The sequence below is a fragment of the Manis pentadactyla genome, chromosome 4 (genome assembly GCF_030020395.1).
Source record: "Manis pentadactyla isolate mManPen7 chromosome 4, mManPen7.hap1, whole genome shotgun sequence".
Classification (NCBI taxonomy): Eukaryota; Metazoa; Chordata; class Mammalia; order Pholidota; family Manidae; genus Manis; species Manis pentadactyla.
This window is the reverse complement of record NC_080022.1, coordinates 153,270,424-153,290,690: the sequence shown is the minus strand read 5'-3', so window position 1 is coordinate 153,290,690 and position 20,267 is coordinate 153,270,424. Positions and strand designations below refer to the sequence as shown.

General features: G+C 36.2%; 1 protein-coding gene across 19 annotated transcripts in view; it reads right to left on the bottom strand.

Moving 5' to 3' along the window:
- Positions 1 to 20,267, bottom strand: part of SYNRG (synergin gamma) — a 114,364-nt gene that overhangs the window by 63,009 nt on the left and 31,088 nt on the right. For 18 of the 19 annotated variants that reach the window (XR_005029995.2, XM_036911044.2, XM_036911042.2 and 15 more), the window contains exons 4-6: positions 10,350 to 10,480; positions 9,580 to 9,685; positions 8,928 to 9,039 (exon numbers count right to left, since the gene is read on the bottom strand). Coding sequence is in view for 18 of the 19 variants with exons in the window: in XM_036911044.2 (XP_036766939.2) it covers positions 8,928 to 9,039; positions 9,580 to 9,685; positions 10,350 to 10,480 (349 nt within the window). In the remaining variant the exon portion in view is untranslated. Of the gene's footprint in view, positions 1 to 8,927; positions 9,091 to 9,579; positions 9,686 to 10,349; positions 10,481 to 20,267 lie in introns of those variants that run through there. The other variant, XM_057501245.1, reaches the window with a different exon arrangement.

The window sequence follows — 20,267 nt, the reverse complement described above, 5'->3', positions numbered from 1 at the left end:
AAAATGGAAAATGCCAATGAAACACACAGAAATGAAAACCAACAGGGAAAAAGAAATTAGGATGTAGTACAATTCCAAAAGAGTATTTTGAAACATGAATAGTGAGGTGAACAAGAAATAACATGTAACAACAGTCAAATGGAATTATACAATGAATGAAAAACACTTTGATGTATATTTATACACAATTCTTTTGTCTTTTCAAAAAGAGGTTTTATAGCTTTTTGCATTTGGTTCAAAAACAGAAAAATGTAAACCTCAAAATTTTACTTCTTTTATTAGATCAGCACTAGTTTTTCCCCTGAGACCACTAATAATTTATATCAAAGTGGTGATTACTTTTGAAACCCAAATGACTTGTTTATATGGATAATATTCTTTCAAACCAATATGTACCAGATATAAGAACCTACCTTATACCACTGAATGCATTTTGGACAGATATATCTCTGAGGGTTAAATTTCACCATGTTAATAAGAAACAATGCACAATACATCTAATATTTGATATATCATGCCTAATCCATATACTTTGCAGAGTTCACATTTCAGTGAAGTTACCATATGAGGAATGAAAATTACAAAAGACAATAAGAGCATTAAATATATTACCAAGGTGATATTTTCTTGTGAAAAGCATCAAAATTGGGACATCATAAAGTACAAAGTCAAAGAACAGTCAATGTAAAAAAGTAAACCTTGACTAAGGACTATGTTTAAATGATTTTTGGCTCTAAAGGATATAAAACATCACAGTGGCTTTTTACTGTTATATGTGAGATTCACTTACATAAAAACCTTCTCCATGGTGACTACACTTAATACGAGGCTTATTATATACTATAACAATACTACTACTGTTGCTCTCGCACTTTTTTCAAAACCCGCAGAATTTTAGATAAATCAACTTCTAAGAACTAGGGAGAGAGTCACACAGATGGGTAGATGAAGACAACATTATCCCTGACTTATTTCCACTTCTGCTTCTCCATAATCTACAACCAGCTCCAAACTGGACCACGTGCCCATGAGTCTGATGCCTTCTTCTTCTTTATTAAGGTATAATTGACATATACTATTATAGTTTCAGGTATACAACATAAAGATTTGATATATTTAAAACAATCACCAACAGTAAGTGTAGTTACTACCTGCCACCATACAAAGTTATAAATTTTTTTTCCTTGTGATGAGAACTTTTAAGATTTACTCTCCTGGAAACTTTAAATATGTATATAATGTTAATGACTAAAGTCATCATGCTGTACATTAATTCCCATGACTTGTTTTATAACTGGAAGTTTGCATCACTTGATTGCCTTCACCTATTTTGCCTATCTTCCTTCTGTCAACCACCATCCTGCTCTCTGTATCTATGAGTTTTGGTTTGTTTGTTCTTTTGCTTTTCAGGTTCTACATGTAGGTGAAATTGTACAGTATTTGTCTTTCTCTGACTTATTTTGGTTAGCATAATACCCTCAAGGCCCATCCATGTTGTCACAAACGGCAAGTAGTATTCCATCAGTATCTCATATATATATATACATATATATACATCACATTTTCTTTGTCCACTTATCAACCAATGGACACTTACATTGTTTCCATATCTTGGCTACTGTAAATAATGCTGCAGTTGAATACAGGAGTGCACATATCTTTTCAAATTAGGGGTTTATTTTCTTTGGATAAACAACCAGAAGTGGAATTGCTGAATTATATAGCTGCTAAGGGGTTAATATCCAAAATACATAAAGAACTCATACAACTGTAGGTTCTACTTTTAATTTTTTGAGAAACTTCCAAACTGTTTCCACAGTGGCTATACCAATGTACATTTCCACAAATAATACATGAGGGTTCCCTTTTCACTACATCCTCACCAACACTTGTTTTTTCTTGTCTTTTTGATAAGAACCATTGTAATAGGTTTGAGGTGTTCTTACTGTGGTTTTGACTTATATTTCCCTGATCGTGATGTTGAGCATCTTTTCATATGCTTGTTGTCCTCTGTATGTCTCCTTTAGAAAAATGTCTATTCAGATCTTCTGCCCATTTTTTGAACAGATTGTGTTGTTTGCTATTGAGTTGTTTGAGTTCTTTATATACCTTGAATATTAACCCCCTTCTCAGATACATGATCTGCAAATATTTTCTCCCATTTGGTAGTTTGCCTTTTGATTTTGTTGATGGTATCCTTTGCTATGCAGAAGACTTTTAGCTCAATGTCATCCCATTTGTTTAGTTTTGCTTTTGTTGCCTTTGCTTTTGGAGTCAGACCCAAAAAGTCATGGTCAAGACCAATGTCAAGAAGCTTAACCTCTATGTTTTCTTCTAAGATTTTTGTGTTTCAGGTTTTATACATTCACATCCAACCCATTTTGAGTTAATTTTTGTGTATAGTATAAGAAAGTGGTCTAGTTACATTTTCTTGCATGTGGTTATCCAGTTTTCCCAACACCATTTACTGAAGAGACTGTCCTTTCCCCACGGTATGTTTTTGGCTCCTTTGTTGCAAATTAAACTGACCATATATCTGTGGGTTTATTTCTGCATTTTCTATTCTGTTCCATTAATCTATGTGTCTGTTTTTAATGCCAATACCATACTGTTTTGATGACTATAGCCTTGTAATACAGTTTAAAATCTGGGAGCATGACACATCCAACTTTGTTCTTCTTTCCCAGGATTGCTTTGGCTGATGTCAAGCATCATTTGGGAGTCTTTTGTGATTCCATATAAATTTTGGAATTGTTTGACTTTTGTGAAAAATGCCACTGGAATGTTGATATGAATTGAACTGAATCTGTAAATTGCTTTGGATAATATGGACATTTTAATAATATTAATTCTTTCAATCCATGAGCACATAATATCTTTCCATTTATTTGTGTCTTCTTCAGTTTCTTTCATCAATGTCTTACAGTTTTAAGTGTATAGGTCTTTTACCTGCTTAGCTAAATTTAGTCCTAGGTATTTTATTCTTTTTGATGCAATTGAAAGGGATTATTTTCTTAATTTTTTCTGAGTTTTTTGTTAGTGTATAGAAACGAAACAGATATCTGTATACTGATTTTGTACCCTGCAACTCTACTGGATTTGCTTAACAGTTTTTTTGGTGGAATTTAGGATTTTCTAAATACAAAGTGTCTTCACATTTGTAACTACTTTGAATTACTTTTACATTTACTAATGTCTAATGTCACAAGGAGCAGACTTTTTTAAAAAAGGCTCTCACTTTTTTCCACGACTGTGAAGCTGGGCAGCTGCCGGCCACGCTGAGAACGTCGGAGCTCACACTCATCCCAGCCCTCCGGTTGACCCTCTCCTGAGCCCCTTAATGAAATGGTTTGATTCTAAAAAAAAAAAGGCTCTCATCTGAAAAATGGGACCACTACATGCTCTTCAGATGCGTCTCTTTTGGACCTGTGAAATAAAACCTGAAAGTACTAAAAGGTCTATGAAAGATGAAAATGAATATGCAAAATTATTGCCTTCATTAATCTAGTTTAAAAAAGAAAAAGCCGAGGGAGGAGCCAAGATGGCGGCATGAGTAAGGCAGCAGAAATCTCCTCCCAAAACCATATATATTTTTGAAAATACAACAAATACAACTATTCCGAAAAGAGAGACCAGAGGATACAGTACAAAAGCCAGGCTACAGCTACATCTGCGAGAACTCAGCACCTCAGAAAGGGGGTAAGATACAAGCTGCGGCCCGGCAGGACCCGAGTGCTCTCCCCACCCCAGCTCCCTGGCAGCAAGAAAGGAGTCAGAGCGGGGAGGGAGAGGGAGCCCAGGACTGCTAAATAATCAGCTCTAGTAATCCACACTGGGAATGCAGACACACAGTGCGTGGTGTGCTGGATATTAGAGAAACGGAAAAGTAAAACCTGCGAGCAGGTCCCCGCAGTCGGCTTCCCTGGGACAAAAGAAAAGTGAGTACTTTTTGAAAGTCTTAAAGGGACAGGGGTCTTACAGCTGGATGGCAGCGTCCCAGCACACTCAGCCCAGCAGCTGGGAATCCTGGGGAACTTTGGGCACCTGAGCCCCCTGGGAGGCAATGCAGCCCTGAGGCCCCTCATGGCGATAAGCAGCCTGCTAGTTGTTCCCTCTCCAGTGAGGCCATGCCACAGTGGCGGAGCAGCTGGGGAGCAGCCGCATGCCTGCTCGCAGTGGCAGAGCAGCCGGGGAGTGGCCGTGCCCACAGCAACCAACCAGAATCTCTTCACAGTGCACAGCCACCCGGGTCAGACCCAGAGGCCACTGCCGATGTGCAACTGCCCGACACAGGCAGAAGAAACTGGGGCAAAGAACAAAGGGGCGCCATTCTCATGGAGAGCATACCTGGTGCTCCTACCACTCCTCGCAGGGCTCTGGGATACCCTGACAGTGATCCCGCCCATGGCAGCTTAGGAGATTAATCTGCAGGCTGCTCCATGAGTGCGGATAACTGACACAGGCAGTGGAGAAGGGCAAGGTGACCAGGAAGGGACTTTGTTCTCCCAGCTGACACATGTGCTACCTCCCTACAACTACCTCTATCACCATGAAAAGGCAGAAGAATTTGGTCCAGTCCAGAATTATGAAGACAACCCCCAAGAGAGGGCCTGGGTAGATAGATTTAACCTATCTTCCCGAAAAAGAATTCAAAGTAAAGGTCATAACCATGCTGATGGACCTGCAGAGAAATATGCAAGAACTAAAGGATCAAGTTGGGAGGGAGAATAAAGAAATAAAACAATCTCTGGAAGGATTTAAGAGCAGAATGGATGAGGTGCAAGAGGTGGTTAATGGAATAGAAATCAGAGAACAGGAACACAGAGAAGCTGAGGCAGAGAGAGAGAAAAGGATCTCCAGAAATGAAACAATATTAAAGAGAACTGTGTGACCAATCCAAACGGAACAATATTCACATTATAGGAGTACCAGAAGAAGAAGAGAGAGAAAAGGGGATAGAAAGTGTCTTTGAAGAAATAATTGCTGAAAACTTCCCCAAACTGGGGTTGGAAATAGTCTCTCAGACCATGGAAGCCCACAGAACTCCCAACACAAGGGACCCAAGGAGGACAACACCAAGACATATAATAATTAAAATGGCAAAGATCAAAGACAAGGACAGAGTATTAAAGGCATCCAGAGAGAGAAAAAAGGTCACCTACAAAGGAAAAACCATCAGGCTATCATCAGACTTCTCAACAGAAACCCTACAGGCCAGAAGAGAATGGCATGATATACTTAATGCAATGAAACAGAAGGGCCTTGAACCAAGAATACTGTATCCAGCACAATTATCATTTAAATATGAAGGAGGGATTAAACAATTCCCAGACAAGCAAAAGTTGAGGGAATTTGCCTCCCACAAACCACCTCTACAAGATATTTTAAAAGGACTGTTCTAGATGGGAGCACTCCAAGGCTAAATAGATATCACCAGAGAAAATAAAATCACAGCAAAGAAAGCAGACCAACCAAATACTAACTAAAGGCAAAAAATAAAATCAACTACCCACTAAAAGCAGTTAAAGGAAACACGAAAGAGCACAGAATAAAACAACCAACATATAAAGAATGGAGGAGGAGGATAAGAAGGGAGAGAAGAAAAGAATCTCCAGACAGTGTATATAACAGCTCAATAAGCAAGCTAAGTTAGGCAGTAAGGTACTAAAGAAGCTAACCTTGAACCTTTGGTAACCAAATCTAAAGCCTGCAATGGCAATAAGTACATATCTGTCAATAATCACCCTAAATGTAAATGGACTGAATGCACCAATCAAAAGACACAGAGTAACAGAATGGATAAAAAAGCAAGATCTATCTATATGCTGTTTACAAGAGACTCACCTCAAACCCAAAGACATACACAGACTAAAAGTCAAGGGATGGAAAAAGATATTTCATGCAAACAATAGGGAGAAAAAATCAGGTGTTGCAGTACTAGTATCAGACAAAATAGACTTCAAAACAAAGAAAGTAACAAGAGATAAAGAAGGATATTACATAATGATAAAGGGCTCAGTCCAACAAGAGGATATAACCATTACAGGAGCACCAGCATATGTGAAACAAATAGTAACAGAATTAAAGGAGGAAATAGAATGCAATGCATTCGTTCTAGGAGACTTCAACACACCACTCACTCCAAAGGACAGATCCACCAGACAGAAAATAAGTAAGGACACCGAGGCACTGAACAACACAATAGAACAGATGGACCTACAGAACTCTACACCCAAAAGCAGATGGCTCTACAGAACTCTATACCCAAAAGCAGCAGGATACACATTCTTCTCAAGTGCACATGGAACATTTTCCAGAATAGACCACATACTAGGCCACAAAAAGAGCCTCAGTAAATTCAAACAGATTGAAATTCTACCTACCAACTTCTCAGACCACAAAGGCATAAAACTAGAAATAAATTGTACAAAGAAAACAAAAAGGCTCACAAACACATGGAGGTTTAACAACATGCTCCTAAATAATCAATGGATCAATGACCAAATTAAAACAGAGATAAAGCAATATATGGAGACAAATGACAACAACAGCACAAAGCCCCAACTTCTGTGGGACGCAGCGAAGGCAGTTCTAAGAGGAAAGTATATAGCAATCCGGGCCTATTTAAAGAAGAATAACCCCAAATGAATAGTCTAAAGTCACAATTATTGAAACTGGGAACAAATGAGGCCCAAAGTCATCAGAAGGAGGGACATAATAAAGATCAGAGAATAAATAAATAAAATTGAGAATAAAACAATAGAGAAAATCAGTGAAACCAAGCGCTGGTTCCTTGAGAAAATAAACAAAATAGATAAGCCCCTAGCCAGACTTATTAAGAGAAAAAGAGAATCTACACACATCAACAGAATCAGAAATGAGAAAGGAAAAATCACGACAGACCCCACAGAAATACAAAAAATTATTAGAGAATACTATGAAAATCTATATGCTAACAAGCTGGAAAACCTAGAAGAAATGGACAACTTCCTAGAAAAATACAACCTTCCAAGACTGACCAAGGAAGAAAAAGAAAATCTAAACAGACCAATTGCCAGCAAAGAAATTGAATCGGTAATCAAAAAACTACCCAAGAGCAAAACTCCTGGGCCAGAGGGATTCACCTGCTCAATTTTATCAGACATTTACAGAAGACATAATACCCATTCTCCTTAGTTTTCCTAAAAATAGAAGAGGAGGGAATACTTCCAAACTCATTCTGTGAAAAAAGAAAAAACCATGCCATAATAAATTCCAATCCTCCCAATAATGGTTACTGAGAATGGGATTTAAGTTATCAATTTGGGTTCTCAGACTAGTGCTCGTACAAACAGTAGTAATGGAAAATAGAGAGCTACAATGAATATTTTTTAAATGGACCCAGACTATTTGCTAGCAATAAGACTGCAAAGTTAAACCAATGTTTCTCTGCATTTCACTGGAATTATTTCAATTCTATGTGGTATATATTTTAGCTTAAAAACTCTCACAGCTATATTTGTGATTAGTAAGTAGTAAAAAAGTTATATGATATAGTTTGTATATCAATATTTTAAGATATTCTTTTGGTGGGGGGAATTAAAAGATGTCTTTGGTGGTTAAAAAGCTGGAAACTCTTTTTATGTACATTAGTCCTAGATTTAAGACCTTAACTGGAGAAGCTATAGAAACTCCTTGGGCTATAGAAACTCCTGGCTAAGCATGAAGCAGTTAACAAGAAACAATTAACTGCATGCATGCTGACTGAACTCATGAGATTATTTACACATCAAAACACCAATTTATTATTTAACAATAAAGTTACTAAACTACACCAAGTTATCCAAAACAGGCATTCAATATGGATAGAACAGTGTTTCACCTAATAATGACAATTCCTCTGTCTTCTTCTTCCTTCTTTAAGTTTCATGCTGCATCTAGTTTTAGGATTCCAATGTCTATTCATAAATTACTTGACGACTTTTCCAGCTTATTACTTTCATTTTTAGGTATGTTTTCCTTTCTAAACTCAATCTGATTGCTAATATCCATTTCCTTTTCAATCTTGGTGTATATTTTACTTAGGGGCACACTTTTGGAATGAGAATTTCAGTTTATAATCTAACAAGTGAAATTAACAGGACAGAGTCAGAGCTGTCCCAGAAAGTCAAGAACTGGTTACTGTGCCAATAGATTATTCCCTCCTGATAGCACTCATGAACAGTACTATAAGGGTTTACAATAAAATTTATCAGTGGAATGCATGTCAGCAGAAAACAGTGCTTGGTAGGCAGAATGATTTATAAACATTGTTTCATTATGGTATTTCTTGAAATTAACTGAGAATAAAAATATCAAATTAAAAAAAAAGGATGTGGTAACAGCTAGGTAAAGACATTTTCAACTACTAAATGTTCAAAACACATGCAAAAAGAATCCGTCTACCTTGTTCTAAATAGGCACTTTAAAAAATGTATCAATAATAAGTGATAACAGAACTACAAAGAAATCTATTAAAGAAACTAAAATTTCATGAGGAACAAAATAACTCATGACTTTAATAGGAGACACTAAAAAAATTTTTAAGTTTAATTTCATTGACTAACATCTGAACTAGTTCATAAAGTCAAATTATTTTAAAACAATGGGAATGAAATGGTAAACTCTTATTACATATGCTTGGAGTGAATAGACTTTACTCACATTAACTTACTCATTTACATAGATTTATAAGTGAACTTGTCACACCGACATTTCCTAGAAGACAAAGAGGATTTTTCCTCCCAAGACCAGAGCTCTTAACCTACTATAAATTATAAGACATCCAAATCTGTACTCAGCTTGAAAGAAGAGTTCAACACTGACTCTTCACACATACAATGGTCAATTAAGCACACAGGGACTGTAAATCACCTTCCAATGAAATAAAATTCCAAAATTAAAACTACCTGGTTTCTTAGGGTGTGATGCTGGAGCAGGGTGCATCTTAGCATCTCTGGAAAATCCATCTAAATTTCCTTTTATGGCCTCCAGAGCATCATCTCTGCTCTTCTCTCCTGTCTAAGAGACAATAAATGTGTGTGTATTTCTTCACTTATTTCTTACTTCATCCTAAATCCTCCCAAATTAAAACAAAAGCAGATATTAGTTTATTTCCAATAGTTTAACCACATACTTCTGATACTGAATTCTCCAAGTCAGAAAAACATTGATAAGTGTATAAAACAAAGGCATAAAGTGACACTCCATAGAACACAAAATATTAAAAGGCACATTTATAAATACTTTAGGATCAGCTCATTAGATATCAAATATCCTGTATTAATTAATTGCTTCTCTAGACAAGATCACAAATATTCCAATGGTAGTAAAAAAGAATTGAGAAGAAGATAATGGCTGATACCCTGTTCTCCTCAACCACAGAGTGTCTTTACAGAAAGGGAAAACATACCCTTCCATTTTGGACTTAGATAAACCAAAAGCAATCAACCACAGCCTCAGCTTGCGCTGGTGCCTAAGTGGTAGAATCCACTGAATGAGCGAGAAGAGGCACCTGCAGGGTGTGTGTGGGTGGTGGTGGATGGTGGTGGAATATATTACCTTGGGCTTCACACTACTCAGAAGTCTGAGCTTTTGCTTCTGCTCTTCAAACTGGCGTCTTTTTCTTTCTTCTTCTAAGAGCTTTTGTTGCTGTTCAAATCGCTTTCTGGAGAAAAACAATCTAGTAAAGAACCAGCTTAAGGGATTATCAACTTTGTTACAGTCATATTTCTGACAGTTTCAATAATACCATCTTACATTTCTGTAACTAAAAACTTCACTGCTAATTATATCTAATTTTCTTATGACAACCCTATTTCCCCACTATATTAATTTCAAAATATATGAGTCTAAAATGTGAGTTACTTATATTATAGATGTAAATGTATTTCCCATCTAGTTTGCAAAGTGAGGAGACAACCTTTTGCATTCAAAAGTAATCACACAAAGCAGACAAAGCAGTGGACAAAACCACTGTTTGCTCTGCATATGGAAAAACTTCCACTTGGGAAGGCAGTGTCATAGGGAGAAAGAGCAGTGCTCTGGGAATCAGGAGGCCTGTATCTGGGCCCAGGCTTTGCTAATAACTGTAACCTGGACTGACAAGTCACTTCATTTCTCTGGACTTCACTTTCCTTAGCTATAAAATTAGAAGGTTAAATTAGAAGGTCTCTGAAGTCCCTTTTGGCTTTAAATTTATAATAAAAGTATTTTAAAGAATTTTAAAGGCAATGCGACTGCTTTGGCTTCAAATTTGCACTAGAGAACATTTGGCAATTTTTAAAATAACTGCTTTCATATATTTATCCTTGAATCCTGAGGTCTCTTACTGTTGCTCTTCAGCAAACTGCTTCTGCATGTCTGGAGTGTATTGTGGGCCTGGAGGACGCATTCCTAGGAATGGTGCCTGTCCCAGGTATGGCATTCCCGCTGCAGGCAGTGGTCCCATTGGTATCCCTGCCTAGAAGAAACACACGAAGGCTTAAAAAACACAATTTCTCCTTTTAGCTATTACAAAGAAAACTGTAACTTCCAGAAATTCCTTCTTAACATTTTTTATTAATGAACTATGAAATGCAGTTTAATAAACGATTCAAAGAACATAGGCTAAAAATAGAAAGCTCCCTTTAGTATCTTGCCTCTTGCATTTCCTTCACTGTCTTAGAGGTGATCACTGCTAATAGTCTGAGGGTGTCTGCATTAAGGGAGGACACACGCACACACAAATTATATTCTGGTAGGCTGACTACTCATTATTCTTTGAGGTCTTTCTATTTCTAGCAATAGATAAGCACCTGGCATATGGCAGTTATTCCACAAATAAAGTTAAACATACTTTTCCAATATGTATAAGATAATAAATATTTTGAAATTCTTTATCACAGGCCTGATATCCAAACTTTTACAAAAAATAAGATATAATCAATAATAAATAATACATCAATACAACAATGTTTACAGAAGTGTCCCAAAGTATGAACAATATTACAATTACACAACCTAACCACAAAACCTAATACTAATTATGAGGATATTACAATGATAATGGCTAATTTTTACTGAGTGGAAATTATTCAACTCTTCAACCTTTTCCCTGAAAGGTGCCCCTTCTGTTCCCTAACTGAAACCTGGCTGTCTCTGGAAGCCCTTGCATTTGGAGATTGCTGCTTCTCTTCCGCATTTCCGGTATATGGGGACTTTTCCTCCTAACTTCTTCTAAACCTTTCTCTTCCTTCAAAAACCTGAATACATTTTAATTTCTTGCTATCAAACTTCATTTACTATGCTACCTTGTTTATGTCATTTATGGACCCTCAACTCTCTTACTTTTCAGCAATAGTCTTCAGAACTTTCCTATCTTCCATTCTACTTCTAAACTGCTGTTGATGATGTCAATAAGACTTTTTAGGTCTTTGACCTCTTCACCACCATTCCAACTTCCCATTCCAGAGTCAGATCCTTGATCATCAGCCCCAGTGACTGCATCACCTCCAAAATCTTGACTTTAAGGATCCCAGCACTTGACCACCACCTTCTATCCTTCTAACTCATGTATTCCAGCAATTCTCTTATCTCATTAATACCTCCCATCCATTAATCTTACCACTTCTCTGATTATCCATCATCCTCATCATATCCTCACTATTCCTTTTGCTCAGCTTAGATTCCATGATTCAATATTAATTGCCATTATAAACAACCTCAACTCCCTTACCTCTAACATCCCTGATTGGTCTCTTGGAAAATTTCATCTCTGGTTAGGGTGAACTAATCACTTTCTTTTATCCTTACACCCAAACCACTGAACTTGCTGGAGAGAGGAACCTTGGGGACTCACTTTAAGTTCTTGATTACAAATCTCAAATGGATCATCTAAACACAGGCCAATCTTATGAGGACTCCTGTTATTTGAAATCCTTGAAGTTTCTTGAGATTTGTTATGGCCCAGTATATGGTCAATTTTAATAAATATTCCATGTTTGCTTAAGAAAATAGTGTATTTTGCAGTTATTGGGAACAGTGTCCTATTATTCAGTAGTCAAGCTTGTTAAGAAAGTTGTTTAAACCTGTATTTTTACTGACTGTGGATTTGTCTATTTCTCCTTGTTATCCTATTGGTTTCTAACACATTTTGAGGTCAGGTTATTAGGTACATATGAATTTGGAACTGTTATATCTTTCTGGTGAATTTAACCTCATTATGATGAAGAGACCTTCCTTATCTCTAGGCTTTTAAGGCTTTTTACCTTAAAATATATTTTGTCTGATTTTCCCTTTAGCTGCAATAGCTTTGGGGGTTGTTTTTAGTATTTGTATCTTCTTTCATTTGTTTAAACTTTCCTGTATTCTTATGTTTTAAACGTGTCCCTTGTAAACATCATATATCTAGAATTTTGCCTTTGAAATTGATCCTTTAGATCATTAACATTTAATGTAATTATTGATATTTTTGGGTGTAAAACTATTTGTTCTGTGATTTGTCCCACCTTTTCTGTTTTTCTTCCCTTCTTTACTTTTTCTGGTTGACTGCTTTTTTCACCTGTTTGTTTTATAAGCATTTATATAACCTGTTAAGGTTACCCTTGAAATTACAACATACATTCTTAACTTATCAAAGTCTAATGTTAATCAATGTCTTTAACTTTCTTTCACAGAATGCAGGGATCTTAGATCTTAACTCACCCGTTACTAGCCCCTCCAAGTTATATCCTATATTACAAGGTGTTTTAATTCTCTATTTTAAAAATCCTCATTGTTATTGTTTTATAAAGTGTTCAATCAGATTCACCCACATGTTTCTCATTGTTCTTCCTTTTTTCCTGCATCTAACTTCCCATCTGAAACTATTTTTCCTTTTGCCTAAGGTCTGCCTTTACTTCACTTATTTCATTTGTTTAAAGTCATTCAGATTTTGTCACAAAAAATGGCTTAATTTTTTTAATAAACCTTTACTCTTGGAGGTTGAAAGTTATTTGTTAGTTCACTGAAAACACTATTCCAATGTCTTTTGGCACTGTTAAGTGGAAACACTATAGAAGCAGAAACACTATTCCACTTTTCCCTTTGACTGCTTATGAGATTTTCCCTTTGTCTTTGGTTTCTGCAGTTTCTTTTTATGTCTGGATGTGAGGATTATATTAACTTATGCTCATAGCCTGGTATTCCAACCCTTGTACCATAGTCCCAATATAGTCCCAATACTGTCCATTTAAGAAGTAAGGTCTCCTGCCAAAGCCAGTACTGAATTATCAACCATTTGAGTGGGACATTTTGGAAGCAGATTCTCTGGCCTGAGAGTAAAGTCTTTAAATAAATCCAACTCTAGTCAATATCCTGACTGAAACCTCATGACAGAGAGTCCAAGCCAGCACCATCTAGCTAAAGCTACTCCCTAATTCCTGACTCACAGGAACTGTGAGAGGTGTATTGCTGTGTTAAGCCACTAAATTTTGGGGTGACATTTTACAGCAATAGATAGCTTATACAATCCTGCTTGGATTTATTAGGCCTCCTGACTCTGTGGATCCGTGTCTTCCAACAATTCTGAAAACTTCCCAGCCATTATCTCTTCTGACTTATTCTCTCCCTCCTTCCCTTCAAGAACTCCAACTAAATACATGTTGGACCTTCTCATTGTATCTTCAAAATCTCTCATGTACTTTCTATCTTCTCATCTTATTATACTATATTCTGGACAGTTTCTCCTGACCTATGTATAACTCACCAATTCTTTCTTCAGCCATTTCTAATCTATTAAACTCATTCAGAGAGTTCTTTTGGTTAACATTTTTCAATTCTGAAATTTCTATTTTTTTCTCAAATCTGCTGTCATTTTTTATAATTTCAAGTTCCCTTCCAAAATTTTCCACCTCAACTTGTACTTCTTAGGTCATAGAAAATATATCTGATCCACAGTCTCATCTGCTAATTCCATAACTCATGTTTTTGTGATTTTTGTTTCTGTTGTCTACATGTCTGCTGGTTCTCATTCATGCTGTTTTGGTTCCATGTATAGCTGGCTGTCTTTGTGTATTGAATGCTGTGTTTGAAAAGTTATTGATAGGAATATTTCGATGTTTAAGGAAAGGCATATTCTCCAGAGAGGGTTTTCTTAGATGCCTTTTGCCATGTGCCTAAGGACATTACAAGTTTAGAACACTTTAATCCAAATTCAAGACTTGAGTTTCCCTGGACCATCAAATAATGGGAAATTAGCCTCAAGTCCAACTGAGAACGGGTTTACTTCCACTGTATCCTCACTCTGTGGGCATGCACCTTTGGGTTCCCAGCTCAAAGTGGGAACTCCTGGAAGTCACACAGCTTTGCTTTCTATGTACTCTTTACTCCATCCCCAAAGTGACAATTTTACAGCTACTTTTCCAATATTGGAAAATGCTCTACAGAAAAAAAGGCAGATCTGAGTGGCTTTCTTCTCTGGGGTCTTGTTTTCTCCCAGATCTTGGCTCAGCAATCTTCAATACCTTGTATTTAAAAGCATCAAGAGTTTACATCTTTTTGGGGAGAGCTATTTCCTATAACTGATTAAATAGTCTTCTCAAGTACAAAAGAGATTCAGAAGAAGGTGAGATTACTTTATTCCTACCTCTAAAAAGTAAAAATTATAGCCTTGTCTTTTGCCTTTGTCTGAGTCTGCATGTGTGTCTTTCCAGACTTTTCTTTCTCTCTTTTCTGGCACACCTATACGAAGACCTTTAGGTGCAGAAAGGGAAAAAGTTCCTTGGAGAAACAATCTCATATTTTGGCTCTTGTACATATTGAATCAAGTATATTTTAAGAGAAAATATTCATCCAGCTACTTTAGTTGTCCACACTGCTTAGTCTACTACTACAGGAAGGCTACTCCAGTTATCGTGGATGAAAGAGCTGTTTGTAGTAAAGCTTAACTCCTCTACTTATATGAAATTGATTAATGTAAACTACCAAAAGTTAAATCACTTTAAGGTGAAGACTGTATTGATACCACTGGATTTCATATATTCATATTTTCATCAATCCCTGTTTTAATAAAGTTTTTTTTAACAAGATCAAAATCTTGAGTTTAATCTAACAGTGTGTTAAAGAAACCATGTTGGAGTTTCCTTCAAATAAAAGCATTCCTTTTAGAAATTATAAAAAACACTCCCTTGCTCTAACCCTTTAAAAAAAAGTGTACCTCACTGAAACAGTGGAGGATTGTTTTAAGGTCTAGAAATAGTATGTGTAAAGTACCTAGAACACTGTCTAGTACACGTGATTAAATAAATAGCAGCTATTATACTGCTCAGAAATAAAACTGATCACAAAATAGGACACACTCAAAAACAATGATGATCCTACGAAGTGAGTTACATTAGACTGTTAGATAGTAAGGGAATGACCCTTGAACCTTTGGTAACCACAAATCTAAAGCCTGCAATGGCAATAAGTACATACGTATCAATAATCACCCTAAATGTAAATGATCTGAATGCACCAATCAAAAAGACATAGAGTCACTGAATGGATAAAAATACAAGACCCATCTATATGCTGCCTACAAGACATTCACTTCAAACCCAAAGATATACACAGACTGAAAGTAAAGGGATGGAAAAGATATTTCATGCAACTAATAAGGAGAAAAAAGCAAGAGCTGCAGTACTTGTATCAGACAAAATAGACTTCAAAACAAAGAAAGTAACAAGATACAAAGAAGGACATTACATAATGATAAAGGGGTCAGTCCAACAAGAGGATATAACTATTATAAATATCTATGTACCCAATACAGGATCACCTACATATGTGAAACAAATACTAGCAGAATTAAAGGGGGAAACAGAATGCAATGCATTCATTTTAGGAGACTTCTACACACCACTCACTCCAAAGGACAGATCAACCAGACAGAAAATAAGTGAAGAAACAGAGGCACTGAACAACGTATTAGAACAGATAGACCTAAGAGACATCTACAGAACACTCCATCTAAAAGCAACAGGATACACATTCTTCTCAAGTGCACATGGAACATTTTCAAGAATAGATCATACACTAGGCCACAAAAAGAGCCTCAGTAAATTCAAAAAGACTGAAATTGTACCAACCAGCTTCTCAGATCAGAAAGGTATGAAACTATAAATAAATTACACAAAGAAAACAAAAAAGGCCACAAACACATGGAGGCTTAATAATATGCTCCTAAATAATCAATGGATCAATGACCAAATAAAAACAGAGGATCAAGCAATATATGGGGACAAATGACAATAATTCAACACCGTAAAATCTGTGGGACGCAGTGAAGGCCATGCTAAGAGGAAAGTACATTGCAATACAGGCCTACCTCAGGAAAGAAGAATAATCCCAAACGAACAGTCTAAACTCACAATTAATGAAACTAGAAAAGGAAGAACAAATGAGGCCCAGAGTCAGTAGAAGGAGGGACATAATAAAGATTAGAGCAAAAATAAATAAAATCGAGAAGAATAAAACAATAGAAAGAATCAATGAAAGCAAGAGCTGGTTTTTCGAGAAAATAAACAAAATAGATAAACCCCTAGCCAGACATATCAAGGAAAAAAAGAGTCTACATACATAAACAGAATCAGAAATAAGAAAGCAAAAATCATGACAGACACCACAGAAATACAAAGAATTATTAGAGAGTACTATGAAAAAATAATATAACAACAAACTGGATAACCTAGAAGAAATGGAGAACTTTCTAGAAAAATACAACCTTCCAAGGCTGACCCAGGAAGACACAGAAAATCTGAATAGATCAATTACCAGTAAAGAAATTGAATTGGTAATCAAAAAACTACCTAAGAAAAAAAAATCACTGGACCAGATGACTTCACTGCTGAATTTTGTCAAACATTTAGGGAAGACCTAATACCCATCCTCCTTAAAGTTTTCCAAAAAGTAGAAGAGGAAGGAATACTTCCAAATTCATTCTATGAGGCCAGCATCACCCTAATACCAAAATCAGGCAAAGACACCACAAAAAAAGAAAATTACAGACCAATATCCCTGATGAACATAGATGCAAAAATAGTCAACAAAATATTAGCAAACCAAATTCAAAAATACATCAAAAAGATCATCCATCATGATCAAGTAGGATTTATTCCAGGGATGCAAGGATGGTATGATATTAGAAAATCCATCAACATCATCCACCACATCAACAAAAAGGACAAAACCACATGATCATCTCCATAGATGTCAAAAAAGCATTCAACAACATTCAACATCCATTCATGATAAAAACTCTCAACAAAATGGGTAGAGAGGGCAAGTACCTCAACATAATTAAGGCCATATATGACAAACCCACACCCAACATCATACTTAACAGAGAAAAGTTGAAAGCCTTTCCTTTAAGATCGGGAACAAGACAAGGATGCCCACTATCTCCACTTTTATTCAACAGTTCTGGATGTCCTCAACACAGCAATCAGACAACACAAAGAAATAAAAGGCATCCAGATTGGTAAGGAAGAAGTTAAACTGTCCCTGTTTGCATATGACATGATATTGGACATAAAAAACCCTAAAGAATCCACTCCAAAACTACTAGATCTAATATCTGAATTCAGCAAAGTTGCAGGATACAAAATGAATGCACAGAAATCTGTTGCACTCCTATACACTAATGATGAACTAACAGAAAGAGAAATCAGGAAAACAATTCCATTACAATTGCATCAAAAAGAATAGAATACCTAGCAATAATCCTAATGAGGGAAGTGAAAGACACATACACTGAAAACTACAAAACACTCATGAGAGAAATTAAAGAAGATACCAATAAATGGAAACACATTTCATGCTCATGGATAGGAAGAATATTGTCAAAATGGCCATCTGCCTAAAGCCATCTACAGATTCCATATAATCCCTATCAAAATACCAACAGCATTCTTCAACAAACTAGAGAAAATAAGTTCTAAAATTCATATGGAACCACAAAAGACCCTGAATAGCCAAAGCAATCCTGAGAAAGAAGATTAAAGTTGGGGGGGATTATGCTCCCCAACTTCAAGCTCTACTACAAAGCCACAGTAATCAAGACAACTTGGTGCAAGAACAGACCCACAGACCAATGGAACAGAATAGAGAGCCCAGATATAAACCCAACCATATATGGTCAATTAATATACAATAAAGGAGCCATGGACATACAATGGGAAAATGAAAGCCTCTTCAACAACTGGTGTTGGAAAAACTGGACAGCTACATGCAAGAGAATGAAAGTGGATTATTGTCCATCCCCATACACAAAAGTAAACTCAAAATGGATCAAAAGACCTGAATGTAAGTCATGAAACCGTGAAACTCTTAGAAGAAAACATAGGCAAAAATCTCTTGAATATAAACATGAGCAACTTTTTCCTGAACGCATCTCCTCGAGCAAGGGAAACAAAATGAAAAATGAACAAATGGGACTACATCAAACTAAACAGCTTCTGTACAGTAAAGGACACCATCAACAGAACAAAAACACATCCTACAGTATGGGGGAATATATTTGTAAATGACATATCTGACAAGGGGTTAACATAAAAAATATATAAAGAACTCACATGCCTCAACACCCAAAAAGCAAATAACCCTATTAAAAAATGGGTGGAGGATATGAACAGACACTTCTCCAAAGAAGAAATTCAGGCACATGAAAAGATGCTCCACATCACTAATTACCAGGGAAATGCAAACCCCAGTGATGAAAGACTGAAACCCTTTCCTCTAATATGAGGAATAAGGCAAGAATGCTCTTTTACCACTTCTATTTGACATAGCAGTGGAAATAAGAGTAATTAGGCAAGAAAAAGGAATAAAACTCATCTAAGTTGGAAATGAAGAAGTAAAATTATGTGTTTGCAGATGATGTAGAAAATCATAAAGACTCCACAATGAAGCTGCTAGAATAAAGGTATTCAGCAAAGTAGTAGGATACAAAGTCAAAATCATGCATTTCTGTATATAAACAATGAACAATCTCAAATGTTCAATGAACAAAAACAATTCCATTTACAATAACATCAAAAGGAATAAAATCACTAGGAATTAACTTGAGGTAAAATACTTGTACAATGAAAACTACAAAACATTGCTGAAAGAAATTAAAGATGACATCAATAAGTGGAAAAACAATCCACGTTCAAGGATTACAATACTTAATATTGTTAAAATGTCAGTATTACCCAAGATTATCTACAGATTCAATGCAATCCCTATTAAAATACCAATGCCTTTCTTTTTTTTTTTTTTTTCAGAAAAAGAAAAGTCTATCTAAAATTCCTATGGAAGCTCAAGGAACTCTGAATAGCCAAAACAATCTCGGAAAACTAAGAATGAAACTGGTGGAAGACTCACACTTCCTGATTTCAAAACTTACTACAAAGCTACAGCAATCAAAACTGTGGTATTGGCATAAAGACAGACATACTGACCAATTAGTATAGGCAGGGCCTTTGTGTGGTGATTAGGTCAGGAGGGTGGAGTCTTCATGAATGGCATTAGTGCTTTTATGAAGAGATCCCACAGACCTCCCTGGTTCCTTTCCCCATGTGAAGACACCACTAGAAGTCTGACCTGGAAGAGGTCCCTTACCCAACCACGCAGGCACCCTGGTCTTGGACTTCCAGCCTCTTAAACTCTGAGAATAAATTCTTACTGTTTACAAGCTACCCAATCTCTGGTATTTTGTTACAGCAGCCTGAATAGCCTAACACAGCAAGCCGGAGAAAATATTTGCAAACCACATACCCAACAAAGGACTTAGTATATAGAATATTAAAGAACTCTGAAAACTCAACAGTAAAATACACAAAGAAAAAGATCCAATTAGAAAATGGACAAAAGACACAAAGGGACATTTCTCTGAAGAGACTGTAATGATGGCAAATAAGCAAATGAAAAGATTTCAGCATCATTAGTGTTAAAAGCCAAAATGGAGGCCACAGTTACACCTAGGCCAAACGTTCATAGTCACATAACCAAAATGTCACACTGTCCTGATTTCCTTGAAATGTTGACTGATCTAAAACAAAACTTAAGCTTTCTTCATGTCAGCATGACCTTACAGTTTCCTAGCTAATCAGCTACAAACAAGTAAACTTATGCAATGAAAAGGAATGTTAAGTTTCTAGCAACTAATCACAATACAAAACAATGTACTTATTCATGCTTTATAAACTGAGCTATAACTGCTGAAAGCCACCCTTCTAACCACTTTTGGTTTTATGTCTTCCGGTATG